The sequence below is a fragment of the Anabrus simplex genome, chromosome X, assembly GCF_040414725.1.
Source record: "Anabrus simplex isolate iqAnaSimp1 chromosome X, ASM4041472v1, whole genome shotgun sequence".
In the NCBI taxonomy this organism is placed as follows: domain Eukaryota; kingdom Metazoa; phylum Arthropoda; class Insecta; order Orthoptera; family Tettigoniidae; genus Anabrus; species Anabrus simplex.
The window spans coordinates 5,598,619-5,620,391 of NC_090279.1; the positions used below are offsets into that span (position 1 = coordinate 5,598,619).

General features: G+C 41.1%; 1 protein-coding gene across 1 annotated transcript in view; it reads right to left on the minus strand.

Moving 5' to 3' along the window:
- The window catches only part of LOC136885887 (hemolymph lipopolysaccharide-binding protein-like), a 98,963-nt gene that overhangs the window by 53,056 nt on the left and 24,134 nt on the right, over nt 1-21,773 (minus strand). Inside the window, exons 3-5 of the mRNA XM_068230631.1 lie at nt 17,062-17,197; nt 13,607-13,717; nt 4,709-4,936 (exon numbers count right to left, since the gene is read on the minus strand). Coding sequence (XP_068086732.1) covers nt 4,709-4,936; nt 13,607-13,717; nt 17,062-17,197 — 475 coding nt within the window. The remainder of the gene's footprint in view (nt 1-4,708; nt 4,937-13,606; nt 13,718-17,061; nt 17,198-21,773) is intronic.

Consider the following 21,773-nt stretch of genomic DNA (forward strand, 5'->3'; position numbering starts at 1 on the left):
TACTACTGAGTCTTCCTATGAGTTTTACAATTGCCTTGTCTTCTGTCATGGAGGCCATACTGTTCTTGTCCAACATGTCGAATGCCCTTGTAAAGCCTGCGAAGACTGTACAGTATTTGCCCGTGGGGTGTATTAAGCCACCCAGATGTCTTCTTGTAGACATTTTATAGCCTGTGAAGGTGATCGTTTCCTTCTTAATCCGAAGTGATACTGTTATATTTGATGGCCAGTGAATTTCTCTAGTCTTTCTGCTATTACACTATTACAATCCCTCGGTATGAGTTTCAATTGTCGCCTTGTCCTTTCCTTTATATAATGTCTTTATTCAGGATTTCCACCAGTTCTCGGAGAATTTTCCGCTTTGTAGACATTTGCTGATCAATAAGACCCATATATTTGCAAGGTCTGATTGGGATGATCTGAAGATATGATTACCTTATTTACATCAATAATTTGAAAAACTCAAGTACAAAACACACCAAGGAGTTTCTCAGCGGAGGTTTACGAACACTTGGTCTTTGTCCACTGTGAGATGCATTCGGTACTTCTCAAAATCTGGTTTCCACTTTGTCCTCACAAGAATGTTCTCAGCTCACGCAATAGAGAACACCTCTCCCCACATCAGGGAGGCCATCCGGCTGTGTGACCACACCAGAGAGTAGAGATGACCTCCTGATTGTCTCAGGAGGATGTAATAACCAGACAAGTGCTGTTTTATCCCCAACGGAATTGTTCATCGTCTTTGAGTGCAAACGGTAAGAACAAGGCCACACATTCTACCAATCAGACATGAGAAAGTATGCGACAAAACGCGGGACTGCGTTTCTGCACTTGAGACTGAGATAAATGAATATCTTGGAGGTATATAAATTTCTGGCTCTGATGTAAATGAGACCTGGTAATCTGGCAATCTAGAAGTTGTAGCTTGCTGCCTGTTAGAACTCTTAAAGTCTGTGAGGGCTCCTCTAACATTTTCACGTGTCAAAGTAAAGACAATCCCGCTCTGGCTCTGCTCAGTAATATCAATCACGGTGATAACGGTGGTACGCGTATCCTTCTAGCTAATTCATGGCCATATATATCCTGAAACAGAGACAGAATTTACGTACGGTCGTCATCGTTCAAAACCGTTCGTTATATATAAAAATATTATTTTCGAGACCATCCGAACGAGTAGCAAAAAGCACATTTTAGTCGTGCAAATTGAAATATGGGTATTGTAAGCATGTTTCTGGGCCCTGCCTCACGAATTACTTCAAGTGATTCGCAGAAAATAAGGAAATGTTTAGTAAGAAATCGGTAAACCTCGACGTCAGCTATAAATAGAGATCGGAGTAACTGACAGCTGCTGGTGATTGGCGGTGTGTGTGAAAAGAAGGGTTATAAAGAGAATAATAAAATATTACGACAGGCAGTACATTTAAACAGGAAGCGACACATCCTTATTCACTCGGGCTGTTTGTCTACGAGCTTTACCTGTAATACTTATCGTCGCACATGTGGGTCCTCTTCTCGCCATGAGTGTTTTAGTGATCAAGAAACACCCTGTACGCTGCTAGTTGGTAGTAACACTTCTCACAACGAGAACTCCATGACGAGTATTTTTTATTAAATAGGATGTGCATCACTAAATGCAATTCACTTCCCCTACGCGATGCAGGAGCATTCACACCCGTATCCCAGGTGATCGACCGTCTCATGGTGAGAAATATTTCGAAGTCGTTTTTGACGGCTGCTTCGTTGTTGAACCTGTTTCGTGTCCAACATGAGCCCAGGGTACTGTTGTCGTGTGAGTGACTGCAGTCATGTCCGAGTACTTGAACTATGGGCAACGACTGAGGGGACGAGTAAGTTGTACTGAGAGTCGGGAGTAGTATTGAGCACCTCGGACATATTCTGAGTCATGGTCCTCCTTGAGTCAGGAGTAGATATTCTGAGTCATGGTCCTCCTTGAGTAGGGAGTAGTATTGGGCACCTCGGACATATTCTGAGTCATGGTCCTCCTTGAGTCGGGAGTAGTATTGGGCCCCTCGGACATATTCTGAGTCATGGTCCTCCTTGAGTCGATAGTAGTATTGGGCACCTCGGACATACTGTATTCTGCGTCGTGGCCCTCCTTGTGCTCAAGAGGCGAGGACTATACAATCAACCGTAGGTCGCTAACCTGTCAGAGGAGAGACTCTCATTTGGACTATGTGTAAGTAGATTAGCAGCCTGCTTCACATAATTTACCGAGCTGAGAATATTTTAAGCAAGCCTGCGGGAGTAAAGGATTTCCAATTAGTTTTGACAGTGCAGGATTCTTTAGAAGCAATGAGGTGAACGAAATGGTATTCGATATTAATCTATCGACCCACAGTAATGGGGAAAACATAACAAATAAAGTAGAAATGGGCGAGTTAGGAAGAGTTAGGAAATAATGATATTTCGGTAAGGGGAGATAATAAGGAAGGGATAGGAGAAAATCAAATGCTTGTAACAAGTGTTGAAAAGGGATGGGCAGTGTATGGGGGTACGGAGGGAAAACGGAAATAAATAATGTTTTGAGTTAATCTGCTGAACTCATAGTACTTCCAAGCAAAGCACGGTACAGGTGGACGGAATGTGAGAGGAAATATTTTTCTTGACGTTGTGAACAACCGAGGTCTCAGAGTAATAAGGAGAGCCTGGAAAGTTAGTAAAGAACCTCCTGATTTGACGAAAGAAGTAACTGCAGCTATGTGTAAGCTAGGGAAGGACTGCTAGAACTATCAAGATATTTCAACGACACTGATGATGGCGATTCTTTTGAGCACCGGGCAAGGTGTTCACTGGTATTTTTGGAGGGAGAAACCAATAAATATTTTATACTATGTTGGATGAGTCCAGTGTAGTTTCAGACCTCAGAGGGGTTTTCATGGTCAAATCTTCAGTATTTGTCAGTAAGTAAAAAGTGCTATGATATGAATAGATAGGTGTGGTTATGCTTCATAGATCTAGAGAAGGCATATGACAAAGTACTTCAAGGAAGGATGTCAGCCACACTGGGAGAATATGGGATTAAGCCTAGATTATTGGGAACAATAAAACTCACTTATGTTGACACTGAACGTTGATGATAGAATGAGTTCTTGGTTCAAGATTACAGGGGTGGGATATGGCTGCAATCTTCAATGTTGTTGTTCATAGTTTACAAGGATCATCTGCTGGAAGGTATAAAGCGTCAGGGATGCGGAAATATCGTAAGCATTTTGGTGTTAATGGCAGACAGAGCTGAAAGCCTGCAGTCTAATTTCTTGGAACTTAAAATAGGTGCTGTGAGTACGACATTAATATTGGCATTACCAAGAATAAAGGGGCTCCCTGGCCGAGGCGGTAAATGCGCACTCGGTTCGCCCGAAAGGACGTGGGTTCGAATCCCCGTCAGAAAGTCGTAAAATTTAGGAAATGAGATTTCCACTTCCAGAGGTTCATATGGCCCTGAGGTTCACTCATCCTACATCAAAAATGAGTACCAGGTTAATTCTTGGGGGCAAAGGCGGCCGGGCGTAGAGCAAACCACTCTACCCCATCAAGTGCCGAGGTTACGAATAGTGGAAGCCTTTACCTTCCACCACTCCCATGCCCTTCATGGCCTGTACGGAGATGTCTTTGCTTTTTTCTTAATACCGAGAATGAAGTCATGTCAGTGGAGAAGAAAGTTCCGAGAAATGAATGTCAGGCCGGAGATACAAAACTGGAACTTCTCCCAGGAAGCAAGGTGCAGCAAAGCTAATGCAGTGAACTCTGGGATGAAACGGACTGTTTTCAGGAAAACTTCGCTGTGTGGGAGTGCAAGCCCTGTGGACTCTGGATATCTCGTCCATACGTTAGTTGTAATATACGTTGCAATAACGAGAATTAAGTCTAGAAACACCGGGTGGGAACAATGACAGGAAGGTACCCAGAATGAGAAGATAAATGCTAAGTGATGCATAAGCTCCATGGATGAAGCGGTACTCCGGTGTTGGGGTCGCGTGAGCTGAATGGAGGATGATGGGTTACCTGCGACAATAACGGAGTCAGCCATCGAGGGTAAGAGCAGTAGAGGAGACCAGGACTCAGTTTCTAATTATTTAAAGACAAGAGGTGTGTAATTGAACGAGAGCATAACATTCTACAATGATGATGTCCCTAGCACGACCCCAGTGTGTCCTACTCTCTAGTTGACGTCCGTGATAAACCTGCACGCCTTGATGCGACACATAGCCTACTCCTGTCAAAGAACACCAAGAGGTCTGCTCAAGGATTACGTCCCCATCCGACAGATGAATTTCCTCATACCCTCACTTTACGAATCTTTCCCTTCATTTAGTCATAACTGATATTATTCACTTTATGTTCCAGTAACTACATTCGTAAGGTTTGGGAGACGCCAACGTGCCGGAATTTTGTCCATCAGGGTTTATTTAATGTGCCAGTAAATCTACCGACACGAGACTGTCGTACCACCGGACTGAGCGAGAATCGAAACTGCCAATTTGGTCTCAGGAGGCCAGCGGTCTACCGCCTGAGATTCTATGGGTAAGACTTATTCATTCTTCCCCTGATTATAGGCAATACGGTGTGGTCATCAGCCAGTGACATCGGTAACTACAGCTAAATGTCGGCTTCTGTTGTTTAATATGACAAATGTCTTCCGTCCGACATTCGGTAATTCATGAGGAGAAGAGAGCTAGAGAGAACTCACCTTTCACAGACACCCAACGATCTTCACCTTCGGGCTTGTAAACTCCCATCCAGGGGTTCCAGTACCCCACACTCGGCAACATTGTAGGGAACACCTCGTTTCTCTCCCGTTCACTTTCCAGTACCATGAGATCGCCTCCGTCTCTCTTGCACTGCTCCCTGGCGTCACTCCAGCTCTTCCTATCACTGTACGTCTTATAACAGTTGAAAGCTTCAAACAGTCGGTAACCTGTGGGCAGATAGAACATCACATTTAACAATTAGTTCACACGTTTGTATTTTAGATCATCCTACGAGTGAAAATGACGATCCTTCATTACTTGTCGTACTCTTCGATGCATGACATGGGCAGGAGACACCGTAGCGTGCAGAAGAGGAGTTAATGAGCTGAAGTGAAGGACGTGATGTACGAAAGCGGAAAAGGAGAGGATGAAACGCGCTGCCAACATGCAGCCTACTTCGGTCATAAAGCAGCAAGCGATTTGCTCAAGGCTTAACTTCGCCGTCCGTCCTATGCCCTCACTCCAAATGAGCACTGTGGAGAGGTTTGGAATGAGTGCAGGCTGTTGTACGCAATCTAGTGTATACCAGCACCTCTCCCACCCGGCTGGCCAAAATTGTGATGGTGAAAATTGTTTCGACCAACGGGACTCCTTAACTATCTTGCCCAACAGGCGGACTGTACTGCCCGTGCTTCTATCTACGTGATAAACTGATGTGTGCAGCTCATTTCAGAAGCTGGAACGTTTGGAGTATTTTCGAGATTATTTAGCTGTCTTCATATTCCGGATATTTATGAAATGTATAATCAACAAGATCACCATCGTATTTCCTCTACTTGGTCATGGACAGTTAAGTATGTGAGGCGTATCAGAAAATTGCACAGTTTTCTGCTGACTTACTTGGAAATTGGACATATTAGATTCTTTTTTGTAGCCGAATGTTCCTAAGGATTTCCATAACCTTTTATTCTACTGGCTACCATCTGACGTGAAACCAATAATTCTTACACCCACCTGCTCTAATTGTATGATGACATGAATTAGAATATTTGCAATTATATCACCAGGGGTGACGTTCAGTCCAGCATGCATTGCTTTGGGCTGGATCCAGTTCTACACACAGGGAACAAACATGAAACAAAACCATGATATATCAACTGATCATTTTTTTCTGACGTAAATGCTACCTAATAAGAAAACCTTCACTTGTAACGATTCAGAGTTAAACATACTTCCTTCTGCAATGTTTAGCTCGTGTAATATCAACAATCCGTGCTCCATATTTCCACGATCATTTATGGCCCTTGACTAGTTTTCTCAAATGAGCTTCGGAAGGCAAAGTGTCGGTACGTGGTGATGATTAAGCGGTGCCGAAAACCACTGGGTGATTTTGTTTTAAAAGAAGAGAATCTAAGACAATGCATTCCATTCTTAACTTTCAGTTGAAATTTCTTTTACATTGTATAGAATATAATTTTCTATTCTTGTTCATTTATGTTCAGATTCGGGCTTTTATAGTGACATCTGTCCACGTGGATTGCCCCTTCTCTGGAGAGTTACGTTTCCTAACTGTCCTCGGGAGAAATTTCATCGATCTCCGTAAATTACTTTACTTTTATCAAGAAGTAATGCTAAACATTGGTATCACACATAAAAACAAATTATGAGTCGGATGTGTGTCCTTTCCTCGGACAGCCTTCTCCCACTGCTCTAAATGGCTACCTGAAGATGATCGGTTATGTGTACGAATCATGCGGCACTGTCTTCAAGCGCAGTAAGACATAACGCAAGACGCACTACGTATTAATGACTTCCTCTTGAATTTAGTTGCATTTCCCCTGTTTTGTTGCCACCTCCATTTGTTCACTATTAATAACTCTGGAACCACCTAAATCTACATTAATCATTCATTAGAGTGGTCTTTTCTCCAACGTACAATGTTTAGTCAAAGCTAGATCAGCCTACAACTGTAACTGCAAAGTTTCTGCTATCTATTTCCAATAGTTGCAAGCAATAGAACCACTAGAATGTGGTCTACATTGCATTTCACAAGTCTGAACGACATATTACTAACTTCATCAATTGTACAACTTTTGGTTAAATTACCCGAGACATTATTTTGAAATATTTTAAAAGTTAAATCTCAGCGATTGGCAACACTGCATTTATGAGGATTTCTACCTCATTTGGTCTTGATTAGTCACAAAATGCAGCTTTTTAGTGTTGGCCTGCGAGGACCTTGTTATACATTAGTGTGGAATAAACGAGTACTTAAAGAAAACAGGAGAATACATGACAGTCAGTAAAACTGAGAACATCAGCACTGCTCAACGGCATCCACTCTTTGGAACAACCGTCGTTCTCAGGCCGAATTATGAGAATACTGTGAAAGAAAACAAAGGGCAAGTCATATTGCCATAGAATACCCTAAACGCGCACATATTGTGCCACTTATCGGAATGGCATCCTCAGTTGTACGAAATGAAGTATCAGGGTTCTGTGATAGGGTAAATGTGACTTTAGAGTCCTCACAAAGGATAATTCTCTTTAGGAAGACATAAACAGTTATCCGCGTTAACGTTATGTTCACTGAAAAATGTGATGTAAGAGAAGTTGTAGCAATTACAAGTTCCGTTCCATTCGTTCACATACGAATTAAGTCAGAAAATGAAATTCTGAGAAAAACACGATCAAAGTTTTAGAATCTCTGCCAAACGAACACGCATATATACCGGCTATTATTTTGAAGTTATATCACTAGTATAATTCTTTCCCAGGGTTAGTAGGCATTTACTTTAACTCGAAATATTGTTTATTTAGTACATATGTTTAATCACAAAAGACACGTCTTAAGTCGTTATTCCATGAACATATTTCAAACCTATGTTCCGAGTTAATGTGTGTTTGCTCTAACTCTTAACTGCATATTTTATCTAAAAGAAATTTAAAGCATAAAAAATACACTTCTGCAGTAGGACATTCACGATAAATCCACATTGACGTCCCTTTTCAGTGCATAAAAAAACGAAACCCTAAAATTGCTTTTTAAACATTATAGAGAAATTGGCTGGTAAATAATAATAATAATAATAATAATAATAATAATAATAGATCATACGGATTCAGTGTTCATTACAAATTTGATTCATTTTCTCCACTGTCACTTACATATTCCTCAGGAGTCATAAAGAGCAGGAACAAAATGCCATTCTTTTTTACCAACATCAGTCCAGTCCAGGAGACAAAAGTTTAAATCCGCTTTACGTTCAAAAGGTTTTCTTTTACTTGAGAAAACGTTAGACGGCTGTGATTATAGGCCACTCTAAGTTTCACATGATTAACAGCTGAATGTCACCTGCAAGGAACATTATGGTTGGCCATGACAAAGGGCTTTGATACCACACGCCATGTTCTCTAGTGTAACAACTTAAACACCATATTGAAATACTTGCCTCTAGTTTCATCTAGGATCGTCGGGGATAATCTAATTTTTATGGATATTAAAACAGAATTCGGGGATTCGCAATTCATAATGGGTGGACTGACAACTTACAAAGGATAATAGGGGAGGTTATTGTTAGTTGCAGACCTGTGAGATGCTGTGTCCATATCTCATCGCGGAGACGTTACAGAAAGATCAAAGCAGTCATTTTACTTTTTTGATAGCGCAGCAAAAAGGGAGACATCATTAACAACGTGTTTCGTGATTGTTTATCAATCAATCAATACTGATTTGCATTTAAGGCAGTCGCCCAGGTGGCAGATTCCCTATCTGTTGTTTTCCTAGACTTTTCCTAAATTATTTCAAAGCAATTGGAAATTTATTGAATGTCTCCCTTGGTAAGTTATTCCAATCCCTAACTCCCCTTCCTACAAATGGATATTTTCCACAGTCTGTCCTCTTGAACTCCACCTTTATCTTCATATTGTGATCTTTCCTGCTTTTATAAACGCCACTCAGGCTTATCCGTCTACTAATGTCCTTCCACGCCATCTCTCCGCTGACAGCTCGGAACACACCACTTAGTCGAGCAGCTCTTCTTCTTTCTCTCAATTCTTCCCAACCCAAACTTTGCAACATTTTTGTAACGCTACGCTACTTTTTTGTCGGAAATCACCCAGAACAAATCGAGCTGCTTTTCTTTGGATTTTTTTCCAATTCTTGAATCAGGTAATCCTGGTGAGGGTCCCATACACTGGAACCATACTCTAGTTGGGGTCTTACCAGAGACTTATATGCCCTCTCCTTTACATCCTTACTACAACCCCTAAGCACCCTCATAACCATGTACAGAGATCTGTACTCTTTATTTACAATCTCATTTATGTGATTACCCCAATGAAGATCTTTCCTTACATACATACCTAGATACTTACAATGATTCCCAAAAGGAACGTTCACACCATCAACGCAGTAATTAAAACTGACGGGACTTTTCCTCTTTGTGAAACTCACAACATGACTTTTATCCCCGTTTATCAACATACCATTGCCTGCTATCCATCTCACAACATTATCGAGGTCACGTTGCAGTTGCTCACGATCTTTTAACTTATTTTTCATTCTATAGAGAATAACATCATCCGCAAAAAGCCTTACCTCCTATTCCACTCCTTTACTCATATCATTTATATATATAAGAAAACATAAAGGTCCAATAATACTGCCTTGAGGAATTCCTCTCTTACTTATTACAGGGTCAGATAAAGCTTCACCTACACTAATTCTCTGAGACCTGTTTTCTAGAAATATAGCAACCCATTCAGTCACTCATTTGTCAAGTCCAATTGCACTCTTTTTTGCCAGTAGTCTCCCATGATCCACCCTATCAAATGCTTTAGACAGGTCAATCGCGATACAGTCCATTTGACCTCCTGAAACCAAGATATCTGCTATGTCTTGCTGGAATCCTACAAGTTGAGCTTCAGTGGAATAACCTCCCCTAAACTCGAACTGCCTTCTATCTAACCAGTTATTAATTTCACAAACATGTCTAATATAATCAGAAAGAATGCCTTCCCAAAGCTTACATACAATGCATGTCAAACTTACTGGCCTGTAATTTTCAGCTTTATGTCTATCACCCTTTCCTTTATACACAGGGGCTACAATAGCAACTCTCCATACATCTGGTATAGCTCCTCCGACCAAACAATAATCAAATAAGTACTTCAGATATGGTACTATATCCCAACCCATTGTCTTTAGTATATCCCCAGAAATCTGATCAATTCCAGCCGCTATTTAGTTTTTAACTTTTGTATCTTATTGTAAATGTCATTGTTATCATATGTAAATTTCATTTCTTTGGCCTTAGTCTCCTACTCTATCTCGACATTATCCTTGTAACCAACAATCTTTACATACTGCTGACTGAATACTTCTACCTTTTGAAGATCCTCACATACACACTTACCTTGTTCATTAATTATTTCTGGAATGTCCTTCTTGGAACCTCTTTCTGCCTTGAAATACCTGTACATACCCTTCCATTTTTCACTAAAATGTGTATGACTACCAATTATGTTTGCCATCATGTTATCCTTGGCTGCCTTCTTTGCTAAATTCAATTTTCTAGTAAGTTCCTTCAATTTCTCCTTACTTCCACAGCCATTTCTAACTCTATTTCTTTCCAGTCTGCACCTCCTTCTTAGTCTCTTTATTTCTCTATTATAATAAGGTGGGCCTTTACCATTCCTTAACAACCTAAAAGGTACAAACCTGTTTTCGCATTCCTCAACTATTTCTTTAAACCCATCCCAGAGTCTGTTTACGTTTTTATTTACCCTTTTCCACCGATCATAGTTACTTTATAGAAACTGCCTCATGCCTCCTTTATCAGCCATACGGTACTGCCAAATAGTCCTACTTTTAGGACCTTCCTTTCTATCACATTTATTTTTAACTACCACATAAACAGCTTCATGATCACTAATACCATCCATTACTTCATTTTCCCTATAGAGCTCATCTGGTTTTATCAGCACCACATCCAAGATATTTTTCCCTCTGGTTGGTTCCACCACTTTTTGAGTCAGCTGTCCTTCCCATATTAACTTATTTGCCCTTTGTTGGTCATGCTTCCTGTGGTTCGCATTTCCTTCCCAATTGACATCTGGCAAATTCAGATCTCCCGCTACAATCACATTTCTTTCCATGTCGTTTCCCACATAGCTGTCCATCCTATCAAATAATTCCAAATCCGCGTCAGTGCTACCCGTTCCCGATCTGTACACTCCAAATATATCAAGTTGCCTATTATCTTTAGAAATGAGCCTTACACCTAGAATTTCATGTGTCTCATCTTTAACTTTTTCGTAGCTTACAAATTCTTCTTTCACCAGCATGAACACTCCCTCTCCCACCATTCCTATCCTATCTCTACGATACACACTCCAGTGCCGTGAGAAAATGTCTGCATCCACTATATCATTTCTCAGCCATGATTAAACTCCTATTACAATATCTGGTAAATATATATCTATTAAATTACTTAATTATATTCATTTCTTTACAATACTTCTACAGTTCAACACTAACAATTTTATGTCATCCCTACTTGATTTCCAGTTCCCTGTTCCCTTATCACCGCTCCCTAGGCCACCATGTTTCCCTGAATGTACCTCCCTATTACCCTTCCAAACAAATTTCCTAACTTATACGTACCACTGTGGTTTAAATGAAGGCCATCTGAGCGCAGATCCCTATCTCCTACCCACCCATTAGGATCTATAAATTTCACTCCCAGTTTCCCACATACCCACTCCATAGTCTCATTTAAATCCCAAATCACCCTCCAGTCAGTATCCCTCCTACACAGTATTCCACTAATAACAATCTCCGCTTTCTTAAACTACACCCGTGCTACATTTACCAGATCTCACACATCTAAAACTATGTTGGTTCTTATATCAGCTTGCCTTACGTTGTTGGTGCCAATGTGAAACACTACCACTTTCTCCTTCCCCTCCTCCCTCTCTTCTACTTTCCTCATCATCTGCCTCAACCTTATTCCTGGATAACATTCTACCCTGGTTCCCTTCCCTCGACACACTTTCCCCACGTGTCTAACGATGGAATTCCCCATGACCAGAGCCTCAACCCTACCCACCTCATTTGATCCCCTCCCCTCCTGGACAGCCCTATATTTCCTGATAGCTGCAGAAGCTACTTCCTCCTCCCTTTTCTCCTTCCCATGACCCTGTTCCACCTGTCATTTCCTATCCTGTACTCTACATTTCCCTTTCCTATCTTTTCCCTTCCTCCTACTTCCACACATCACACCATCAGTTCCCTCTCCGTCATTTTCCCTCTGTTGTTCTATCTGGAGTGACTCGTACCGATTTCGCACAGACACCTGTCCTGAATTCTGATCCTGAATAGAGCCCTTAGCCTGCAATCTCCTTCCCCTTAGAACATTAGACCACCTGTCTTCTACAACTCCCCCTTTCCTTCCCCTCCCTCTTGTACACCTACTGTAACCTGTACATTGTTTGAGGGAGTCCTATCTTCCTTCCTGTCTTCTGTGAGAATCCTAATTATCTCCCTCAAACTTTCCAACTCCTCCCTCATACCCCTCAATGCCTCGCCACACCCACAGTTCGTACACACGCGCTCCTTAGCCATTCTTTACGGGGGAAAATGAAATTAAAAATTAAAATAACTTATTTACAAAAAATAAATGAACGGAGGGATATATTGTCTGGGATAGTACTCAAAGATCACACAACAATAAGGTAATTAATCTACGACTACACTACTACTCTATTTTTTACCTACAGCCGTAACAGGATCAAAACTGCTGTTAATTACTGAATATCGAAAGTGATACACAAGAACTACACAATTCCAAACTGCAATTAAGCCTAACCTAATTACAAGAACAGAGTTTTCAGTATGAGTTTCTACAGATACCTCTACTACACCAGTACTACACAAATATTTTACAATAATAAAATAAGCACACTAAATTCTAATAGGATATTACAGTCACAGTCACAGTGTTTTACTGTACCGTAGTGTAGCGTTAACGCAATTACTTGTAATTCAAGTGTGCCCATGCTTTGAGAAATGTAATGTTGACCGGACTGCCGATATCTATTTAAATATGCTTACCTCCATTAGGAGTTCTGCTGGAAAGAACTGCATGGACACGAGTTTCAATTACTTACCATAACCATTCTGTCACATTCAGCACTGTTATGTGAACGGAGCCGGAAATTCTTGGAGAAGACTTGTATTCCATTGCAATCTGCTGTTCGAGGAGCGGATACAGTGCTAGTAAATAAATACTTGGAGTCAGCAGCTCCCTTACATCATCTAGAAGCTGAGGAGAGAGACGAGCCTACATCCAGAGTTCAGCACATCATGGGGGCTGTTTGCTAGGTTGTGGATGTATTGCATTTCACTTGGAAACTAGAAGTAAGGAAGAATGGATCCCTGGTGGTTCCTATGGGGTAGTTTCTTGTTTGCTTTCCTCCCACACAACATGGCACAAACTCAGATAACGTCACCGTAGGAAAGTGCCATAAACGTGTAAAAGGTACTAAATGTACACACCCAGATATTTGTCTCGTGCAAAACTCAGGAGCTACGGAATCACCTTGAGGGATGTCGAACCCACGACAAGCCTACAGTTATTTCCACGTGATAGTATCACCGGTTCGCGTGTGGGGCTACGATACGTCGCTCAGCTATGGAACACTCACCGGTTCTCGCCATCACTTCGGACACTCTCGTTTCTCTTCCTACAACAAGTTTATCATATTCTCTTTACTCGTGCACTCTTTCTGCAGACTGCTGCACCAAGCAAACACCTACACAGTTTTAAGAACAGTAACTACAAGGAGAGCGTTGGTCCCTCTTACACTATTCATGGATAATCTGCTTAACTCACCTGAATGAGGGCATAACTTTGGTTTAGTAGTTGTACTTGTAGTGGGTGTAGTAGTAGTCGTAGCACTTGTAGTGGGTGTAGTAGTAGCTGGTGCAATATTCGTAGAGGTACCTGGAACAAAAAAAAGCACGAAATAATTAATTTCTAGTTTAAAAAATCCCGAAAATCTATCAGAGTCTCTGTAAGTAAAATCCGGACATAATTATTTCACGGTAACAGCAATGTCTGCTTCAAAATACAGTTATGTATAAAAACAGGTCTGTACCAAGTTTTGGTAAAAGTATGTGCTTCTCCCGTCTTTTAAAGGTTTGTTGTTATCGTGTGGAACATTACTCTTTATGATAATGCTGCTCCAGATCGGTGTATTTGGTTTGTTTTATCATTCCTGAAGGTGAAAGAAGGTTACATTTTAACTTAGATCCTTCTACACAGAATGACATGCTTAAAACCTATAAGGTTTATTTTGATGACTAATGAATGTAATTTCAGTTGATATCACTACATATTGCTGTATTTTCAAAGCTTGGCTATACAGCAACGGGAATATTACATCTTAGGTCTCCTTCACTCAGGGCATTCATTCCAGCTGTCAGTTTTACCGAGAGTAACCTTGGTTTTACAGCATGCTCTAAATCGTCTCAGTTATAACTGATGCCACATAAATAAGTTTTAAAATCAAAAATTTTATATTCGGTCTGACCTGAAAGAAAATGGGAACATAAATTTCCGAGTTCTGAGCTGAGGAAATGTCTGTAACTATAGGACATGGTTCGCTCGTGGTGGCGTGTATTGGAAGTCTTCCGTAGGAGAGTCACGTGTGAACCATTCTGTTTGGAACACAGCTAACAACATGTGGTCTGCTCTCCCTGTCCTGCAGTAGTGAGACGATCACCGTATGATCTGACACTTGGTGAGGGAACCCTGACAAATAGGTACCATCCCAGCATTCACCGAGCAGTGAGATGTAAGGCTCTCCCACAACTTAGTGTTGCTTACGGATACTCAAAATGCTAAAAACAGGAAACATTCTTAGATTTTCATCCTTCAAAGGAATTTCAATTTTTTTATACAGCCCGAGTACCATATTAAAACCTTCCTCGTTGTTTGAAAGTCAGGGACAGCTTAAAGTGAAAGGAAATCATAAATCTTACTCAACACGTTTAATTCCGGCAGTGTGGTCTTACAGGAGATGAGAAGAAGGTCACTGCTGATTTCAAACTTCTGGGTATAGAAGTTCAGGGACGAAGGGATAACAATATGCCAGTTTGTTCCTTCCAGCTCTCCTTCAGAGCAACACTCCTCGCTCATTTTTAACCACAAAGCAAAAAAAAACGAACGAAACTGTCGCCAAAAGAAAGGCAAGAGCCACAACGGAGAGGAAACTGAAGGACCCGCTAGACCAAGTGACCAATGGAGGTCCACCTCTCTCTGTGAATTGCAATTAATGTACATACTAACATTTTCGCTACAATCACATTATTCTCTCTGTCGTTATCCACATCTGATCAATTATTTCCTCATCTGCATCAAGCCAACCATGTCAGTAGGCCTACACCCTGAATATATCGCTTTCTGAACACGTTTTTCAAGTTTAACTTTTTAATAGATAACACATTCTTCTTTCATCCGTATAAATACTCCCCCTCGTATTCATTGCATCCTATCTGAACAATAAACACTCCAATTCCGGAAGAAATTTCCGCATCATTATGTCACTTCTTAGACACGATCCAACTCCTTATATAACCTCTGATAAACAAATATATACTGCGTTACTTAATTATATCCTTCTCCTTACAACTGCCATGACCCTGTTCATTCACGTCAGTTGCCTAGTCCTCAATATATCTCTTATAAGCAAACCCCTGACTTACACACACACATGAACTACAAATCTCACTCCCAGTCTCACACATACCTACTCCTTAGTTTCATCTAAAGTACCCCTTCACTCAATATCCCTCCTAGAAAGTCTCCAAATAATCATAATCTTATCTCCCTTCAGCTTCATAACAAGATCCCACTCTGTGTTGGTAGTTATTCCTGCTTGTCGTACGTTGTTCGTACCAGCATTGAAACTACCACATAATCCTTACACTCCTCTTTCGTCAACTTCTGACTTAACCTAACTCCCCTACCTCGGTTCCCTTTCCTCCACGCACTTCTCCCGAGCCTAACTATAGAGTCCTCAATGACCAGAGCCTCGACCCCATCCACGTCATTAGATCCCCTCCCTTACTACTCTCCCTAATCTTCTTTGATGTTCGCAGATCCTACTTCATCCTCCATTTTCTCCTTCTCTTGATCCTCTTTCACGCCCTCTACTCTACGTTTCCCTTTTCTCTGATCTCCCTACTACCTGTAACACTTTTAATTTCCCTCTTTCCCTCTGTGTTTTACCAGCGGTGCCTCACGGATACTCTAGTGAAAATTCCCCTTGTCTTGATCCCTTTTCCCTCAGTTTCCTTCCCCTGAAAAAGTTAGCGTACCTGTCGTTCGGAACTTCCCCTCTCATCGCACCCTGTACATTGTTCCTGTTCTCCGTCGAAACCCTAAGCTTATCCCATATCGCTGTCCAGTCACCTGCTCTTCGTTTGTGCTATGATCGTCCAATCTCGTCTTAAGCTCCGTAGTGTAACGGTTAGCGCTATTACTTGCAATTCAAGTGTGTCCACCCTTTTATACCCACTGCTTTGAGAAACTTAATGTTGGCAGGACGACAAGTATGTAGTTAAATACGCTCACCTCCATTGAGAGTGCGGCTGGAAGAAACTGCACACCCTCAAGGCAAGGACACGAGTTTCCATTACTTGCCTTAAGCATTCTTCTGTAACCCCACATTTCAAAGGCTTCTACTCACTTTCTCTGCTTAGCATGTTGCTATTCCATGCAGTCTCTCGTTTCAGACAAATACTTCCACAAACGACGGCCTGAATAGTATATTCATGGTGAGTAGAAGGTTTCGTCCTGCTAGCTTCTCCTGTCATTGGTTATTCTACTTCCTAGTTCCCCAAATTCCTCCACCTCCTTAATCACTACAATTCCTAGTCCAATATCACCTGCTTCACCTGACTTTATCTACTACATGCCACTGCTCTTATTTAGTATTTCTTTCACTTCCTCCAGAACAATGACTACTATTGCCTGCGCTATATACACATTAAGATGTAGGAGAGGCAGACTACACACCTGCCCGCTCGCTGGCGGATTGTTGCTTCCATTATTCTGACCACTACAGTTTCTATTATTCTTCGCTCCCTGTAATTAATTCCAATCCTCTCCGGAATATCAGAACGAGTTGTCCAGTCTCATATATCAAACAGGTAGCAGACTGACACAAGCACGCTCCCTAGCTGATAACCCCTGATAACCGCCCACAAACACTGGGGTCCTACTTCTTTGAGTTAAGGGATACCGAGTGTGTATGAGAGTTTCATTACAACACTTGGTCTTACCGTGTACTGGTCGATGTACAGAAGTCACTGAAACAAGCTGCTCAATTTCACTGCTATCACATGATCTTCTTTCTTGGTGGACATTCACGGCTAATTCCCATTGGTTCTCCGTCGATGTCAATCGCCGCGTGTCAACCTGTAACGAAGATCGCAAACCTTAGACATAGACCTTACACTTAGTTGACAATCCACTGTAATTCCAAGGTGGATATGGAGCACGCATTTGGAACAATCCTGCCTCATCACACTCGTGATTATTGTTTATATTTTCGCACGTCACAAGAAATGCCATTATGCCCATCTACGACATCACACAACGATGATTGGTGTTTTATTCGACGTTTCGCCGTAGCATAGAGTGGTAATTGGAGATATGTTGTTTGTTCCTTATTCTTAGACATTACTCTGAAAATCGCAGAGTCATTTTATTCAGTGTATTGTTCGTGTGTTTATAAAGCACGAGTTGTCGGGTTTTCTGGGCATCATCCTCCTGCTGTAAAATTTGACAACATGTCCAACAACGACGCTTCTGAAGTCTCATGACCAATGTTGCGAGGTAACTCGTAACTATGTCGAGAATTAACTTTTAAACATTAAATAGCATTTGGTGTTCGGTTGCTCTGCGTAGCTGTGAAATATTTAAGCTCACCAAGAAGACTGAAGACGTACTCTAAGTCCTCGATAATATCTCCTTAACACAGGAAATATCAATTTTAGAAGTTAGGAGTGGAGGAAATCAACAGCAAATCACAGATAACAGAGAGTACTTGTTATCATTCCAGGCAGTTTAGCAGTAGATATGACCTGGCTGGACTACTTCTTACAGTTCTAGGCAGTGTAGCACTATATATCACCTGGCTTATGGCTCGAAGCAGCGTAGATGTAGATATGACCTGGCTGGACTACTTCTTACGGCTCCGTGTAGCAGTAGATATGATCAGGTTGGACTACTTCTTAAGGCTCCAGGCTTTGTAGCAGTAGATATGACCTGGCTGGAATACTTTTTAAGTCTCCAGGCTTTGTAGCAGTAGATATGATCTGGCTGGACTACTTCTTAAGGCTCCAGGCTTTGTAGCAGTAGATATGACCTGGCTGGAATACTTTTTAAGTCTCCAGGCTTTGTAGCAGTAGATATGATCTGGCTGGACTACTTCTTAAGTCTCCAGGCTTTGTAGCAGTAGATATGACCTGGCTGGAATACTTTTTAAGTCTCCAGGCTTTGTAGCAGTAGATATGATCTGGCTGGACTACTTCTTAAGTCTCCAGGCTTTGTAGCAGTAGATATGATCAGGTTGGAATACTTCTTAAGTCTCCAGGCTTTGTAGCAGTAGATATGATCTGGCTGGACTACTTTTTAAGTCTCCAGGCTTTGTAGCAGTAGATATGACCTGGCTGGAATACTTCTTAAGTCTCCAGGCTTTGTAGCAGTAGATATGATCTGGCTGGACTACTTCTTAAGTCTCCAGGCTTTGTAGCAGTAGATATGACCTGGCTGGAATACTTTTTAAGTCTCCAGGCTTTGTAGCAGTAGATATGATCTGGCTGGACTACTTCTTAAGTCTCCAGGCTTTGTAGCAGTAGATATGATCAGGTTGGACTACTTCTTAAGTCTCCAGGCTTTGTAGCAGTAGATATGACCTGGCTGGAATACTTCTTAAGTCTCCAGGCTTTGTAGCAGTAGATATGATCTGGCTGGACTACTTCTTAAGTCTCCAGGCTTTGTAGCAGTAGATATGACCTGGCTGGAATACTTTTTAAGTCTCCAGGCTTTGTAGCAGTAGATATGACCTGGCTGGACTACTTCTTAAGTCTCCAGGCTTTGTAGCAGTAGATATGACCTGGCTGGACTACTTCTTAAGTCTCCAGGCTTTGTAGCAGTAGATATGACCTGGCTGGAATACTTTTTAAGTCTCCAGGCTTTGTAGCAGTAGATATGATCTGGCTGGACTACTTCTTAAGTCTCCAGGCTTTGTAGCAGTAGATATGATCAGGTTGGACTACTTCTTAAGTCTCCAGGCTTTGTAGCAGTAGATATGATCAGGTTGGACTACTTCTTACGGCTCCGTGTAGCAGTAGATATGATCAGGTTGGACTACTTCTTAAGTCTCCAGGCTTTGTAGCAGTAGATATGATCAGGTTGGACTACTTCTTACGGCTCCGTGTAGCAGTAGATATGACCTGGCTGGAATACTTCTTAAGTCTCCAGGCTTTGTAGCAGTAGATATGATCAGGTTGGACTACTTCTTAAGGCTCCGTGTAGCAGTAGATATGATCAGGTTGGACTACTTCTTAAGTCTCCAGGCTTTGTAGCAGTAGATATGATCAGGTTGGACTACTTCTTAAGTCTCCAGGCTTTGTAGCAGTAGATATGATCTGGTTGGACTACTTCTTAAGTCTCCAGGCTTTGTAGCAGTAGATATGATCAGGTTGGACTACTTCTTACGGCTCCGTGTAGCAGTAGATATGATCAGGTTGGACTACTTCTTACGGTTCCAGCCAGTGTAGAAGTAGATATGACCTGGCTGGAATACTTAACATGGCTCCAGGCTTTTTAGCTGTAGATATGATCTGGCTGGACTACTTTTTAAGTCTCCAGGCTTTGTAGCAGTAGATATGATCTGGCTGGACTACTTCTTAAGGCTCCAGGCTTTGTAGCAGTAGATATGACCTGGCTGGACTACTTCTTAAGGCTCCAGGCTTTGTAGCAGTAGATATGATCTGGCTGGACTACTTCTTAAGTCTCCAGGCTTTGTAGCAGTAGATATGACCTGGCTGGACTACTTCTTAAGGTTCCAGGCTGTGTAGTAATAGATAAGACTTGGCTGGACTCATTCTTATGGATCCAGGCTTTGTAGCAGTAGATATGACCTGGCTGGAATACTTCTTAAGGTTCCAGGCTGTGTAGTAATAGATAAGACTTGGCTGGACTCATTCTTATGGATCCAGGCTTTGTAGAAGTAGATATGACCTGGCTGGAATACTTCTTAAGGTTCCAGGCTGTGTAGTAATAGATAAGACTTGGCTGGACTCATTCTTATGGATCCAGGCTTTGTAGAAGTAGATATGACCTGGCTGGAATACTTCTTAAGGTTCCAGGCTGTGTAGTAATAGATAAGACTTGGCTGGACTCATTCTTATGGATCCAGGCTTTGTAGCAGTAGATATGACCTGGCTGGAATACTTCTTAAGGTTCCAGGCTGTGTAGTAATAGATAAGACTTGGCTGGACTACTTTTTATAGATCCAGGCAGTTTTATTGGAAATAAATATTTATATAAAGAATGAAGAGCAGATAAAACCTCTTGGCAGATATGTAAGATATGTCCAGACCAAATCATGCGTTCGTCCATGATAACGCTGAGGTTCTTCACTTGTGGTACAAAAGGAATTGCAACATTCTGAAGGATTACTCTCGGCAATGGAAGTTTATTAATACTTGCCATTTGATGTTGATAGCCTAGAAAGATTACTTGTGACTTTGTAGGATTCACTTGAAGGCCGTTGGCAGCAGACCATTCACTAACAGTCTGTAAGCCAATGTTTAGTAAGTCTATATTTTCCTGAAGGTCTTGCGCTGTACAGTCTGTGTAGAGATGAAGGTCGTCAGCGTACATGCAGTATTTGCAATGTCTTAAAATCGATGATACGCCATTCACAAAGAGTGCGATAAGAGAAGGTCCGAGTACAGAGCTTTGAGGGACTCCTCTATTCACGTGACGCCACGAGGGAACGATTACATTATTAGCTTTCACACATTGTTGACGTTCGTGAAGATAGGAATGCATATATGTATGTATGCATGTATGTATGTATGTATGTATGTATGTATGTATGTATGTATGTATGTATGTATGTATGTATGTATGTATGTAAGTATGTATATATGTATGCATGCATGTATGTATGTATGTATGTATGTATGTATGTATGTATGTATGTATGTATGTATGTATGTATGTATATATGTATGTATGCATGTATGTATGTATGTATGTATGTACACGCATCACGAGAAGTCCGTGGATGAGTCACTACAATCTAGGCTATAAATAATTTTATTCACGCTGAGTGAAAGTAATGATAGTTTAGGGGTTGGCCTAAAACATAATTCTCAAATATTTATATTATTATTGGTCCTATCGATAAATACTACGTAACTAAAGTTTCATAGAATTAAATTTCCGATCATTTCTGCCATACATTTTTACCGTACCCGCTGTGATAACAGAAATATTCATGAATTTGTATCTTTGTTACTGAATCCATATCAACACCGAGCCACGAGAAATTGGGTTAGCAGATTTTAATGAAAATCGGTATATAGAGTTGGGAATAAAAAAACTACAGTCTAAGCTGAATGAAAATGTATTCTACGGGGAGGTGCCTAAAATTTAATTTTTAAATACCTATGTTATTGGTGCTGTCGAAAAGTACTACGTAAGAAATGTTATAGAGAGTACAATTTCCGATCTTTTATGTTTCATTCAGTTTTACCGTACCGACTGTGATAACAGTGGTATTTCAGAGTCGGAAGAAAACTAAATGTGAAAGCCTTAAATGTCGAAAGCGCATAACATTGATCAGCAATATCATTATATTGACCATTGTTTGTTGTGATGTTCTTTGTCCCTTATGCTGCCACTCATATCCGATAGATGGGATTACTACTGTGAACCGAGTATAACAGACTGACTGAATATCGGCTGGAAATAG